The 13,367-nt window shown below is 65.7% G+C and overlaps 2 protein-coding genes across 3 annotated transcripts; both read left to right on the top strand.

The window, feature by feature from the left end:
* Positions 1-2,665: 2,665 nt before the first annotated feature.
* Positions 2,666-11,390, top strand: SEPTIN5 (septin 5). 2 transcript variants are annotated; one of them, XM_072723484.1, is made up of 12 exons: positions 2,666-2,792; positions 2,923-2,933; positions 7,279-7,375; positions 7,483-7,569; positions 7,843-7,966; positions 8,053-8,187; positions 8,376-8,493; positions 8,635-8,736; positions 9,550-9,646; positions 9,731-9,866; positions 10,114-10,216; positions 10,338-11,390. In XM_072723484.1, exons 1-12 carry the CDS (start codon positions 2,750-2,752, stop codon positions 10,392-10,394), a joined length of 1,110 nt encoding a protein of 369 aa, XP_072579585.1. In that variant the 5' UTR covers positions 2,666-2,749; the 3' UTR covers positions 10,395-11,390. The 2 variants fall into 2 exon arrangements, with proteins under 2 accessions (XP_072579585.1, XP_025838453.1); XM_025982668.2 differs by lacking the exons at positions 2,666-2,792; positions 2,923-2,933 and adding an exon at positions 6,240-6,659.
* Positions 11,391-11,465: 75 nt separating this feature from the next.
* GP1BB (glycoprotein Ib platelet subunit beta) lies at positions 11,466-12,755 on the top strand. The gene is made up of 2 exons (XM_072723485.1): positions 11,466-11,658; positions 11,924-12,755. The coding sequence occupies exons 1-2, from the start codon at positions 11,646-11,648 to the stop codon at positions 12,529-12,531; spliced, it is 621 nt and encodes a 206-aa protein (XP_072579586.1). The 5' UTR covers positions 11,466-11,645; the 3' UTR covers positions 12,532-12,755.
* Positions 12,756-13,367: the final 612 nt, after the last annotated feature.

Consider the following 13,367-nt stretch of genomic DNA (forward strand, 5'->3'; position numbering starts at 1 on the left):
TCTCTTTGTACCACAGCCAGCACATCTTCCGCCTGCTGCGGAAGCAGACTCAGAGCCCACTCGGGGAGACCATGGCCCCTTAGCTGGGTTAATGCGGTGTGTCCAGGCCGGGCCCTGCCACTTGCACCCCGTCCCGATGTCACCCCTCACCCCCGGGGTTGCACTGTTCCATAAACAGGAGCTGGGTGAGGATTTTGCTCAGCCGTCCCACTGGCAGTATCCAGGCTGGAGAAAGGGAAAGAGGCCTTATGCTGTCCCGTCTAGGAGATCGGGGGGCACGCCCCATGAATCTTCTGGCCAGGACCAGCAGCTCGCAGTGCTGACTTCTGAAATGTCCCAGGCAGATATGTTGCCTGTCAGTCGATGGGTGCCACCACTACAAGGGTCTGAGCTAGACAGGGGGCAGCTCCAGTGTGTCTGTGGTGGGGTTTGGGGCTCTCCCCTGGACTCTGTCCTGGGTGATGAGAGCACCAGGACAAGGAGTGAGCCCCCCTTCCCCACTCCGGGCCAGCAGCCTTTGGTCACCCGGAGGCATTTCATAGAAGGCATTGACCCAGCCTGCCCTGGACACTTTCTCTTTCCAGGGAGCGGCTCTGGTCTTCGCTCCATCAGCTGCTTTCCACGCTGCTCCACGGCTCCACTCCAGACCTCGAACACTGGTCCCTAATCCAACAGCATTTCTGTATGTAATCTTTTGGAGTGCACTTCCCTTAACAAACACAAACAAAAAACAACAACAATAAAAAAAAACGAAGACATGTTTATGTGGTACACTTTGTTGTCTTGTTGTCAGAATTGTTGTAAAGCCCGTGATTCTCATACACGTGCACCTCCCACCCTCTGCCCGAGCTATGCCCTGGACCCCGCAGCCCACTCCCCCCAAGACCTGCTCCAGGGCTGCCTGGAGCCCCAAAGGGGCCCTTTGCAGGGACATATCTGCCTTATGGAGGACAGGTTCCTGCTTCCTCTTTTGTCCCCACAAGCACAGCCTTGCATGGGTCAGTTCATGCTCCATGTCCAAGTGTCAGTGTTCACTGACCAACTGAGCCATTTCTGCAATGCTCCAGGCCCCCGGAGATGGGGTTCCCGCGAGCCTGTGGAGCTGATGAAGCCTCAGAAGTCCTGTCTATTACTTCCACTGCCCCCTCCCTCCCCATTCTTTTATCGGCAATTCCAAATTCCCCCCAAAGCTCTGAAACTTAAAAGTGTTCAAAGCTCTGTAACCAAAGCAGACCTGAGCTGCGGTGCAGCCCTGAATTATGGCCTTTGTCTATTCCAGTTTGTGGGAATAGCTGCATTTCAGGACAAACGTCTTGACCTGTTTGATTATGAGGTGCAGCTGCAGTTCTAATGAGATATCATATAATGTACGAGATATAGGACAGATTCTGAATTCCAAACACATCTGACCCTGAGGCTTCAGATGAGGTGTCGGGGCTGTGGAGTATCTCTGCACTGGTCACAGTTCTGGAGGTCTCAGTAGAGGGGAAATGGGCTTTTGCCACAGAATTTGGCAATGATGGCTTTTTCATTTATTGAGCAAACAACGCTATGCTAGATGCTGGTGATTCAGAGATGGACCGGCCCACAGACCGGAGAAGGGGCACACAGGGGCTGGGGGAGAGGAGGGTTTCTTGTGAGTGGCAGGTGCAGCAGGCCATCTCCTCCTAAGGGGGCCCTTACCTAGGGAGCTGGTGACCACAGGCCTGACTGTCCCTTTTCTGTGGGACTGAAGACTCCAGATGTGCCACCTGAGGGGGGGGGGGCTGGGGGGAGGGCTCTAGGGAAGCCAAAGGTACCTGGGAGTGTGATAGTGACACGAGACAGGAGGCACTGGTGCTTGTGAATCCTGCCAAGTAACTGAAGGTCTGGGCCCTCAGCTTCCCCATCTGCAGATGGGGTGCAGGCCCTGGCCCTGCTTTCAGTGCCCCCGACTGCCCTCTAGCACAGAGAGCTAGGATTTCCCTGTCCCCCTTCTCAGGGTGGTAGTGGGTCTGGCTGTGGGTCTGCAGAGCAGAGGCTGCAGAGCTGGGGAGGGGGTGGGACAGCGGGCAGGCTTGAGGTCAGGCCAAGTTCGGTCCCAGATGTCAGCTCAGTTACTCTTCAGAAATAATCTCAGAAAATAGGCCAGGAAAAGACAGGAGAGACAGCTGTCCAGGGGCTTGGCCTTTGCAGCTCGTCCAGGTGTGTCTCCCTCCCCGGCGGGCGCGGCCCTGAACAGGCCGAGCAGGAGGGCGGCTGGCACCGCCCTGCCCCAGGCATCGGGCTCCTGCGGTGACCACCCCCTGTCCGGCCACTCCGGTGGCTGGTGGCTCCCCGGTCCCTGGTGCGGCGCGGAGGGCTGGGCGGGGAGGGGGCTGGCGTCCCCGGAGGGCCTCGCGGAGGCAGTGTCAGAGGCCGAGGCCGCCGGGACCGGGCGCGGGGGGCGCGGGGCGGGGGGCGCGGGGCGGGCAGCCCGGAGGGGCGGGCGGGGCCGGGGCCGGGGCCGGGGCCGGGGCGGGGCGCTGGCGGGCGGCCAGAGGCGAGGGCGCGGCCCGGGGGCGGCAGGCGCGGGGCGGTTGGGGGGCGCCCGGGTCCCCGCCCCCGCCGGCCGCGCCGGGTCGCGCGTGGGCGCGGCGGGCGCCGATTGGCTGGCGGGCGCGCGGGCGGGGCGGGCGGCGGCGGCGCGGAGGGGCCGGTCACCCCGCAGCCGGCCTCGGCCTCCGCCGCTCGTCGCCGCGCCCCGCCCGTCCCCCCGCCCGCGGCCACCATGAGCACGGGCCTGCGGTACAAGAGCAAGCTGGCGACCCCAGGTGAGCCCGGCGCCCGCCGCGCGCCCGCGCGCGCCTTTGTCCCCGCGCCGCCCGCCTCTCACCGTGTCTTCCTCTCTCCCCCGCCCGCCGCCCGGCCCCGGCCCCGACCCGACCCGACCCGACCCGGCAGAGGACAAGCAGGTACGTGCGCGCCGCCGCTCCCCGGGCTGCTGTCACCCATTGTGGCACCAGCGCCGCCGGCGCCCGAGCGCGACCCCGCCCCCGCCGGCCGTCGTCCCGCCCTGTCGCGACCACCGATTGTCAGCTGGGGCAGCGCCGCCGCCGCGCGGGAGCTCCGAGGGCGGGGAGGAGGGGGCGCCGGGCCGCCGGGCCTGTCCCCTGACCCTTGCAGCGCGGGCGCCCCTCCCGGGCCGGGGGGATGGGCGGGTGTCCCTCCCCCACTGACCCAGCACCAGCGCATCCTCCCTGACCTGGCCTTAGGCCTCGCGCTGGGGGTCCTGGGGGAGGCCACAGACCGGCAGGCCAGGGCCAGGGGAGGGCTGTGTGTGGGTCCACGAGCCAGCACCTAGACCCGAGCAGCCCCACCCCACCCCTGTGCATCTTCTGCTGCTTCTCCCCACACACCCAGCTGAGTGGGCCCCTCTGCGGCCAGACCTCTTCCCCAGGCTGGGAGCCTCTGGGGCCTGGCCTGAGTCATCCCTGTGCCCAGCCCTGGGTCTTCCAACCCAGTGGGTACAAATAGGTTTATGGCCTCCCAAAGGGGTTGGCCTGGTCCCCACCCTCCTGGTTTGCAGGACCCGACAGGAGGCTGCTCTGGGCACCCACTGTGAAACCCAGCTGAGGCTGGGATGAAACAGAGCTGGGAGACCTTGAGAGTGGGGTGGGCGGGGATAACCAGGTGGGCAGGGGGCTCCAGGGCAGCCCTACTGGGGGGCTTCTCTGGGTTGAGCTCAGCTGTGTTTGGAGGATTTTCTGGACCTGACTCTGGCACCAAGGTAGCCTCGGCAGCCCTTGTCAGGGATAGGGATTTACACAGTGGAGGGATGCTGGGTGGAACCCTGAAGTCCTGGCCCAGGGTGCGGTGGCAGCCCCAGGAGCCACCCAGCAGGCGGGTGGGGGCCAGGAGTCACTGGCTGCCAGGTGCCAGTCTCCTGGCAGGGACCTGCCCAGCCCTGGGACAGGTGAGGCTCTTGGGGAGGGGCCTCTCAACCTCACCCTGCTGGCAAGGGCTGCTTTGGGAGCCCGAGCCAGGAGCTGCCTTAATATCAAGGCAGGTCAGACAATGCCTGAGATGCACGGACACATGCTGCCAGGCTATTGTTTGAGGGAGAGAGAGAAGGCCCAGGAGACCAGCCCCCATAGCTTCTGCTGGGCCTACAGGCACTTGGAGTCTCCGGACTGGGCAGCCGCTGCCCAGTGCCACACAGGGACCCCCTCCTGCCGAGGTGTGAACCCCTTCAGGCCTGTGTCTGCCGATCCTTCGCCCCACCCATCCTCTGCCCCTAGGAGCAGAGAAAGGGGGCACCGTGCAGGTGGAGCAGGGAGCCCTGGGAACAAAGCCAGGGAGCCGGGTGTTTGGGGTGGGCTCCCCAGGGATCTGGGGGGCGGGGAGCTGGAAGCATGTGGCAGTTTCATTGTTAGCATTGTGGTGTTACTTGAGCTTTAGTGCATCCATCCTGTGAAAGAGGGTCTGGGGGAGCTCTGGTGGCTCCCTGTGCCCCCATCCTCTGACTCCCCACCCTGTCTCAAGCAGTGGACTCGGCCCTGTTAGCTTTGGTGGCTGCTTCCAGAGCTGACTCCAGTGATTCTAAGAATGGAAATGCCTCGAGAGTCTCAGGCACTGGGAGGAGGTGGGCGCAGCTGTGTCTATGGCTCAGGAAGCCCCGAGGAATATTTGTACTCCGCGGGGCCAGAGAGAGGGGGTGGCAGGGTCCCTTCCTTGGAGCTCCCTCAGGGAATGGGGAGATGGGGCAGGTGAGTTGGGAGCTGGGAGTGAGACTCTTGCCCTTCTGATCTGGGCCTCCTCAGAGGCCATGCAGTACCAAAGGGGAAAATTGAGGCAGTCTAGGAGTGACAAGCTCCATTAGTCACTGGGCTATGCAGTGCTGAGGCTCCTTCTCAACCTGAGGCCCAGGGGTGTCCATCTCGGAGATGCCTGGAGCCTGAGATGCCAGCCTGTTGGGGTGGGGACTAGGCTGAGGGACTGTGTCCACAGCAGGCCTACAGGTGGAGGTTGTGTGGGACTTGGCCCAGCACCTCCCACGGGTCAGCGTGGCAGAGGTCTGGGGCCAGTGTGGGCGCTTTCTCAGGGCGAGGACTGAGGGCCCAGCCGGGAGAGCTGAGGGGGGTGCCCTCTGCACTCCTCTGGATGAAAGACTCTCCTGTTCCCAGCTGTGTGCCCACTCCTCCTCCCCAGGTGCAGTGGCTCCAGGCCCACAGCAGCAGCATGAGTCTGGACAGATGGACAGAGGCCACTCAACCAGGGGAGCCAAGAAGGGAGGACCAGGGTGGGAAGAGCTGGGAGGCCGCCTCTCCCCACTGACACACAGTCCAAGGAGTATGTCTCTTCGTGTGGCATCTCCTTTCCAAGCCTCCCTCTGCCCAGCTGGTACTGGCTGGTTCAGATTTTGGTGGAGGCCTGGAGAGAAGGGTGAGGAAGGGTGTGGTGGCTCAGGAGGTGCCTGTGGGTCCCCGGGGGGTCACAGAAGGCCAGGGCTACCCGGGCTGGAGCGCTCCAGCCAGTCCTGAGGGTCAGAGCGGCGGGGAAGCTGGGGGAGCCGAATCCCGGGAGGGGGTAAGTTCACTCCACAGGCCTCCCCAGCTACCTCTGCTCTGCGCTGGCGCGGAGTGGTCTGGGCGCAGCTGTGGCCAGCGCTGGCTGCAGCTTCCAAGTCTCCAGAGGTAGGGCAGGTAGGGCGGGTAGGCGCCTAGTGCTCTAACCCACCCTCCCTCCCCCGCTTTCAGCGTCCCCCACCCCGGGGGCAGGGGCTGTGGGTCCAGGCTGGGGAGGCGGGCTTTGCCCCTGCCCAGTTCCCACACATCAGGCGAGGAGGCCGAGCCAGTGAAGAACACCCCTGCCCCCCCCGGGCACCCCCTGCACACGCACGGGGGGGGAGCAGCACGGGGGCGTGGCCGTGGGTAGCTGGGGCGCCGGGGCGCCGCCGTAAGGTTCCCGGGCCCACCCGCGAGGACAGGAGGGGTGAGCGGGCCGCTTCCCGGGGCGTGCGCCTGGGTCCCGGGAGCGTTCCCCCGGCGCCCTCTGGCGGGCGGAAGCCGCGCGGCGGCCCCAACCGCGTCCCCCGGGCCCGGGCCCGGCCCCCCGCCCCCCCGACCCACGCGGGTGGTCGCGAGGCCCGGCCCGAGGCGGCGGGTCCCGCGGCGAGGCTCCGCCCCCGCGCCCTGCGCCGCCCTGCGCGGCCCTGCCCTCCGCGGCAGCTTTCCCGTGGCTCCGCCCGCCCGCGGCCCAATTTCCAGGCAACAGTTTCCCGGCGACCGCGCGGTCCTGTCCCCCCCCCCCGCGCCGGCGCCCGCGAGGCCCCGCCTCCGGTTCGGGTGCGGGAGCGGGAGCGGGAGCGGGCGCGGGGCCTGCGGTGGCTGCGGCGCGGCGGGCGGCCGGGGCGGCGGGCCCGAGGGCCGAGGCATGGCACGCACGGCCTCGGGGGTCGGCGGCACCCCGGGCGGGCGACGTCCCTTCCCTGGGCCTCGGCTCCCGCGCGCGTAGCCGGCCCGAGAGCGGGGCCTCGAGGCAGCACCGCGCGGGGGCCCCTGAAGCCCCGCCCCGCGGGCCCGACCGCGTCTGGGTGCGGGTGCGGGTGCAGCGCCGCGATGGACTCGCTGGCAGCGCCCCAGGACCGCCTGGTGGAGCAGCTGCTGTCGCCGCGGACCCAGGCCCAGAGGCGACTCAAGGTGTGTGCGCGCGAAGTGGGTCAGGGTGCGTGCGCCCGCCGGGCCGGTGTCCAGGGCTCTGGGCCGGTCGGGGGCCGGCGGGGCCGCGGCCGCGGGTGGGCAGTGCGACCCGCGGGCGGGGGAGGCTCCGCGCCGCTGTCTATAAATAGCCCCTGCTCCGCCTCGGTGGCAGCAGCCAGCCACCTCCGCGGCTGGATCCCGGCCAGATGGGGCCTCCCACCCCCTGGTACACTCAGGAGGGGTGAGTATTGAGGTCAGGGGCTTCTCCCGGCTGGGGGGCCTTGGGTATGTCTCGGGGGGTCGTGGTCCTGGCGCCCTCTTCCCCCCGCTGTGCCTGCGGCAGCCAGACATCCTAAACTCTACACACCTTGTCAGGTCCCTGCAAAGCCCCTCACTGAGGCTGGGGCAAGGAGGCCTGCCGCCCCCCTCGCCAGCCTTTCCAGCACCAGGCCTTTGCCCACAGGCCCTCATCCCCTTTCTGCCATTGAAACTCCCCCCACCCCCCAGGGGACTCTACCCTCTGCCGCCTCCATGTCTGAGCCAGGTAGGGAGAGAACAGGGCATCAGACTGCCCCAGGAACCCCAGCATGCCCCTGACTTGCCCCGCCCTGGCCCCCAGGATATCGACAAGCAGTACGTGGGCTTCGCCACACTGCCCAATCAGGTGCACCGGAAATCTGTGAAGAAGGGCTTCGATTTCACACTCATGGTGGCTGGTGAGTGGGCTGGACTCCCAGGTGGGGTGGCTCGGAACGTTAGCCAGCTAGGCTCTGTCATAGGGACCTCAGACTTAACCTGACTCTTTCCCTATACCTGCCGGCAGGTGAGTCGGGCCTGGGGAAGTCCACACTGGTCCATAGCCTCTTCCTGACCGACTTGTACAAGGACCGGAAGCTGCTCAGTGCTGAGGGTGAGTGGGCCCCATGGAGCCCTGGGATTGGTTCCCCATCCCCTGCTGTGTGACCCCTCACAGGGTTCCCTTCCAGGTCCACGCCCTGCCCCTGTCTTCCCACAGCATGGGTCTCCTGTTCAGGGTCCAGGAGGAGTGACCCAAATGCCACCATCAGGCCACGTGGCCAGGGCCAAGACACTAGAACGAATGAGAACGTGGGTCCTGGCTGCCCAGTGGGGTTGGGGCCGAGAGTTGGAGTTACCCCAGCAAACAATGCCCCAACTCCCACAGAGCGCATCAGCCAGACCGTAGAGATCCTGAAGCACACGGTGGACATTGAAGAGAAGGGAGTCAAGCTGAAGCTCACGATTGTGGACACTCCAGGCTTCGGGGACGCTGTCAACAACTCCGAGTGGTGAGGAAAGCTCAGCTGGGGGACAGTGTCTGCCTAGGCTGACCCACCTCCCTTCTGGCCTCATGGGCCCTCCTGCCTCCCTACAGCTGGAAGCCCATCACCGACTATGTGGACCAGCAGTTTGAGCAGTATTTCCGAGACGAGAGCGGCCTCAACCGCAAGAATATCCAAGACAACCGTGTGCACTGCTGCCTGTATTTCATCTCCCCTTTTGGGCATGGGTGCGTAAATGTCCTGGGAACGGGCTCGGGGGGCCGCCCGGCTCCACAGATCCCCACGGCTGTCCCAGCCACCGCCTGTCCGCTGTCGGTGCACTCAAACCACAAACCCCGCCCAGCCCATCCCAGCCTCTCCCCAGGACCCTGCCACCCCCACCATGCCCCTCTCTACCCCTGGGTGCTCTCTGTAGGCTGCGGCCCGTGGATGTGGGTTTCATGAAGGCTCTGCACGAGAAGGTGAACATTGTACCCCTCATCGCCAAAGCTGACTGTCTTGTCCCTGGCGAGATCCGGAAGCTGAAGGAGCGGGTGAGCCTGCCATGGCAGCGGGGCCTGGGCTAGGTCTCTGGGATGGAGTGTGGCACACTGGGTGTGCCGATCCTGGGTGCCAGTGCCCCTGGCCCTGGGTTCCTGGCTAGCCTCAAATCTGACCGCCTTGCCCTGCCCCAGATCCGGGAGGAGATTGACAAGTTTGGGATCCATGTGTACCAGTTCCCCGAATGTGACTCTGACGAGGATGAGGACTTTAAGCAGCAAGATCGGGAACTGAAGGTGAGCAGCCTGGTGTGGCAGAGGAGGGAACTGGAGGTCAGTTTACACGGGGCCAGGCATCCCCGTCCAGCCCAGTGGGGACAGGAGTTTTTTGTCTGGGCACTAGGGCCTCTTCACCCAGAGCTTGGGGTAGGGGGCACAGTCACCCATGTCCCCACTAGCTTGTGCAGTCTGGGCCCACGTGGTTCGTGTATCACGGAGCACTCACCGGGACCCAAAGGCATGGTGCTGACCCGGCCTCCACCCAGACCCTCCTTCTCAGTCTTCTTCCAAGGAGTCACCAGCAGAAAGGTCTGGCCTGGGGCCTGGTGGCCAGAAGCCCGCCCACGCCCTGGCTCCCAGAATTCTGAGCTCCAGAGGGTGGTTGTGGCTCTGGGTGCCCCAGGATCTAGAGTGGCAATACCAAACCCAAGACGTGGGACAGGTGGCTCCATGACAGGAGGCGGGGGTGGGGGAGACCTTGGCTCCAGCTAAAGTCAGCGTCACTATCAGGAGGCGTGGGGTCAGCTCTGGGGAGGGGTGTAGGGAAGGTAGCCGGATGGAGCAGTTCCTGCAAAGGGGTAGCATCGGAAGGGGGGGGATATGCCTGGTTGGGCACAGCCTGGCAGAGGCCTCTGGGGTATGAGCTGTGCTAGCTCTGGCTTCAGAGAAGCCAAAAGAATTGAGCAACTCCAGGGTCCCCTCTGGGAGAGGTTGTTGATAATGTTGCTGGAAGGGCCAACCAGGTGCTGAATGCCCACGCCCCTCTTCAGCCACGGACCCCACACTCATGCTAACTGGGCGTGAACCCTTGTACCTGCCTGCCCTCCCCAGGAGAGCGCGCCCTTCGCAGTTATCGGCAGCAACACAGTGGTGGAGGCCAAGGGGCAGCGAGTCCGGGGGCGACTGTACCCCTGGGGGATCGTGGAGGGTGAGTTCAGGCATGGGCATGGCAAAGGGGGTGGGAAGGCTCCCTTGGGCCTGCACCCACCCACCACCCACTCCTGCCCCACAGTGGAGAACCAGGCACACTGCGACTTCGTGAAGCTGCGCAACATGCTCATCCGCACACACATGCATGATCTCAAGGACGTGACGTGTGACGTGCACTATGAGAACTACCGTGCACACTGCATCCAGCAGATGACCAGGTGCGTGGCCCTGACCCACACCTGGATCATGGGCCTCATGGCCCCAGCCACGTCTCCCTAACAGAGGGCTGGCCCCTGCTGCCCACCCAGACCTGAGCTTTGCCCCAACCTCATCCCAGATAGGCCCCCACTGTGCATCTTGTCTTCCCAGAGCCAGCTCAGCAGTGTGGGAGCTCAGAAAGGGAGGGAGGGCCTTAGTAGTGTGGAGGGTGTCAGACAAACTCTGTCCCTCTTGTCTACCCCACAGCAAACTGACCCAGGACAGCCGCATGGAGAGCCCCATCCCCATCCTGCCACTGCCTACCCCCGATGCTGAGACAGAAAAGCTCATCAGGATGAAGGATGAGGAGGTTAGTAGGGCTGCAGGGAAGGAGCAGGGGCTGGTGGAGGTCGGGGGTTTGGGGGGTGCTGATCAGGCCTCTCCTGTCACGGTTCTCACACCATCTTCCACTGTTCTGGCCTCACCTCCAGCTAAGGCGCATGCAGGAGATGCTGCAGAAGATGAAGCAGCAAATGCAAGACCAGTGACCCCGACCCAGCCCCACATTGCCATGGATAGACTGCCAGTTTCCAGGCTGGCCCTTCCCATCCCTGGACCCCAACTGGCCTGGACTTGACCCTGGAATCATCTGGATCTCCAACAGGCCTGGGCACAACCCCAGTCTCAGAGTGACCCAGACCAGGACTGTTCCCAACTGTTCCCGACCTGACCCAGAGACACGGGGTCACAGCCCCCAGCCCACCCTAACTTATTCTCAGCATCAGTCCCTCCCCTCATTTGTATCTGCTTCCACGGGGCCAGGACAGCAGCCCCCAGGCTGGCCCCCTTTGGCCTTGGGGGAACAACAGCTAGGTTGGGCCATGACTTTCGAGATCAACCGTTGCCCTAGAAGGTCATGAACTCCAACCCCAGGCCCTACTCAGGTGGGTGGGTAAAACAAGGTGGAATAGGGGAGCAGATCCCCAGCATCCCCGGCCTATTTCCCCACCCCAGTGCTGCAGAATACACATGGGAGCCCTCATGTGCCCACTCCCTTGGGCCACCCAGCTACTGAGACCTGACTTTGTGCCGAGGTGGGCCAGGTCCTTCCTTACCTCCTCACCCCTTCACGGGGTAGCTCAGTGGGCAGGTTGGGCAACAGAAGCACTTATGATCCCTCCAGACCAAAGGAGGGCAGCCGGCTGCAGGCAAGGATTTTATGGGGCTGATGGGGCTGATGGGGCTGGTGGGGCTGGGACACCTGTGATAGCTGGTACTCCTCACCTGTGGCTGCGGCCTGGCCTGAGGGCTCCAGGAGCAGTGGGTGGTGGGCAACCTGGCAGCCCCCTAATCCCTAGACTGCCATTCCCTGCCTGTGGCTGGAGGTCCCTTCTCCCCAGCAGCACTGTTGCCCCGGGGGTTCCCTAGCCCATTTCCCCTCCCCCAGCATGATACCCTTCCCCAAACCCCATTCTCCAGTTTTGTTCAGTTGTGAATGCTGCGTCCTGTCCTGGTGACAGGAGAACAATGTTGGTGAAGTCGCACTGGTGTCAGAGTGATCCGTGCGCCCCTGGGAGCTTGGGGGGCGGAAGCCGTGGGCCTGCGGGCCCTGGTGATAGCGCTCTATCTGGGGCCACAGTGCCCATTGCCTGGGCCTCAGGGTTATTTCTGGCGGGTGGCTGCGCTGTGGTGGCTTGGCGGGCCGCTGGGGCCTGGCAGGGGCGGGGCGGCCTTATCGCCTGTCTCTCCAGCCGAAGCTTCGCGCTCCAGAGCCAGCCGGGTCACCATCCTCTCTCGCCATGGGCTCCGGCGGTGAGTCTGGGGTCAGGCAGGGCCCCCGCGGCCGGCGGGCTCTTGAGCTGAGTGGGATTGGAAGGCGCTGCGGTGGGGTGGGAGATCTGGGTTGGACTTCGAGGGGACCTCTAGCCTGCGCGGGGTGACGGAGGTGGAGAAGCTTGCAGGCAGGAAGGGGCTCGGGCCTCGGGGGCTGGAGCCGGGCCCGCGCTCCGGGCACACAGGGACCCCCCCCCCCCCAGGGCCCCACCAGCCCAGGCTCACTAGGGCGCTTCCCTTCCAGGGCCGCGCGGGGCGCTGAGCCTGCTGCTCCTGCCGCTCCTGCTCCTGGCGCCGCCCGGCCGCCGGGCCGCGGGCTGCCCCGCGCCATGTGACTGCGCGGGGACGCGCGTGGATTGCGGGCGCCGGGGGCTGACGCGGGCCACGCTGCCCGCCGCCTTCCCGCCGGACACGACCGAGCTGGTGCTGACGGGCAACAATCTGACGGCGCTGCCGCGCGGACTGCTGGACACGCTGCCCGCACTGCGCGCCGCGCACCTGGGCGCCAACCCCTGGCGCTGCGACTGCCACCTGGTGCCGCTGCGCGCCTGGCTGGCCGGCCGGCCGGAGCGCGCGCCCTACCGCGACCTGCGCTGCGCCGCGCCCCCCGCGCTGCGCGGCCGCCTGCTGCCCTACCTGGCGGAGGAGGAGCTGCGCGCCGCCTGTCCGCCCGGCGCGCTCTGCTGGGGGGCGCTGGGGGCGCAGCTGCTGCTGCTCGCCCTCGGGCTGCTGCACGCGCTGCTGCTGCTGCTGCTGCTGTGCCGGCTGCGCAGACTCCGCGCCCGCGCCGCGCACCCCTCGCCGCTGACCGCGCCGCTCGTGGGGCCCGGGAGGAGTCCCGAGGAGCGCTGAGCCCCGCGGGCGCCGGCCCCCGACGGGACCCTGGGCCGAGGGGCCCCCGCGCTAGTCGGGCCCGGGCTCGACGTCCCGGACCACGCCGCCCCCGCGGGCCCCCCACTAGCGGGGCGAGCGGGTGCCCGGGCCGCACGGGCGTGGCCAGGGGTGACCGCAGCCCGGCCCCTGCGAGGTCCCCCGCGCCAAACTCCGGTGCACAATAAACCCTTCTCCCCATCTGACTGGTCTCTGCGCCCCGCCACCCGGAAACTGCCCTCCGCCCAAGGGGCCACGCCACACCGTTGCACACCCAGAGTAACTGCTGGCGAACACGGGCCGGTGGGCGAGGGCACTCTCCCCACCACTCACTCTCACAGGCGTTCAAGTGGGAAGCGCGGAACTTGGACACTGGCCACACTGTGGGGTGGGGAGGACCCCGTCGGGGGTGGGGACAGCGTGGGGACAGTGAGGACACCGTGAGGACAGTGAGAGGACAGTGAAGACAGTGCATAGTGAGGATACTTGGGGAGTAGGGACACTGCGGAAAATGACACAGGGACACTGGACAGTGGGGATGCTGAGAGCACTGCAGGGCAGTGTATTGAGAGAAGGGGAGAGGATGTCTGGAGCAGCAGTCTCTGGGGGTCGTGAGGGGCCTCCAGAAGGCTCTGAGGACTGTTCAGCGTGTGAGTGGCAGGGACCAGGCCACCCTCAGTACGGTCAGGGATGGGCTGCATGGGGAGGACGGTCCGCTGGCCCTGGAGAGCTGGGCGTCTGAGGTAGAAGCTCCCTCTCTGAGGCAGGCCCTGCAGGGGTGAGTGGGTGCCAGGGGTTTGCATGGGATCTGGAATCAT

This window comes from Vulpes vulpes, chromosome 10 (genome assembly GCF_048418805.1).
Source record: "Vulpes vulpes isolate BD-2025 chromosome 10, VulVul3, whole genome shotgun sequence".
NCBI classification, from domain to species: Eukaryota; Metazoa; Chordata; class Mammalia; order Carnivora; family Canidae; genus Vulpes; species Vulpes vulpes.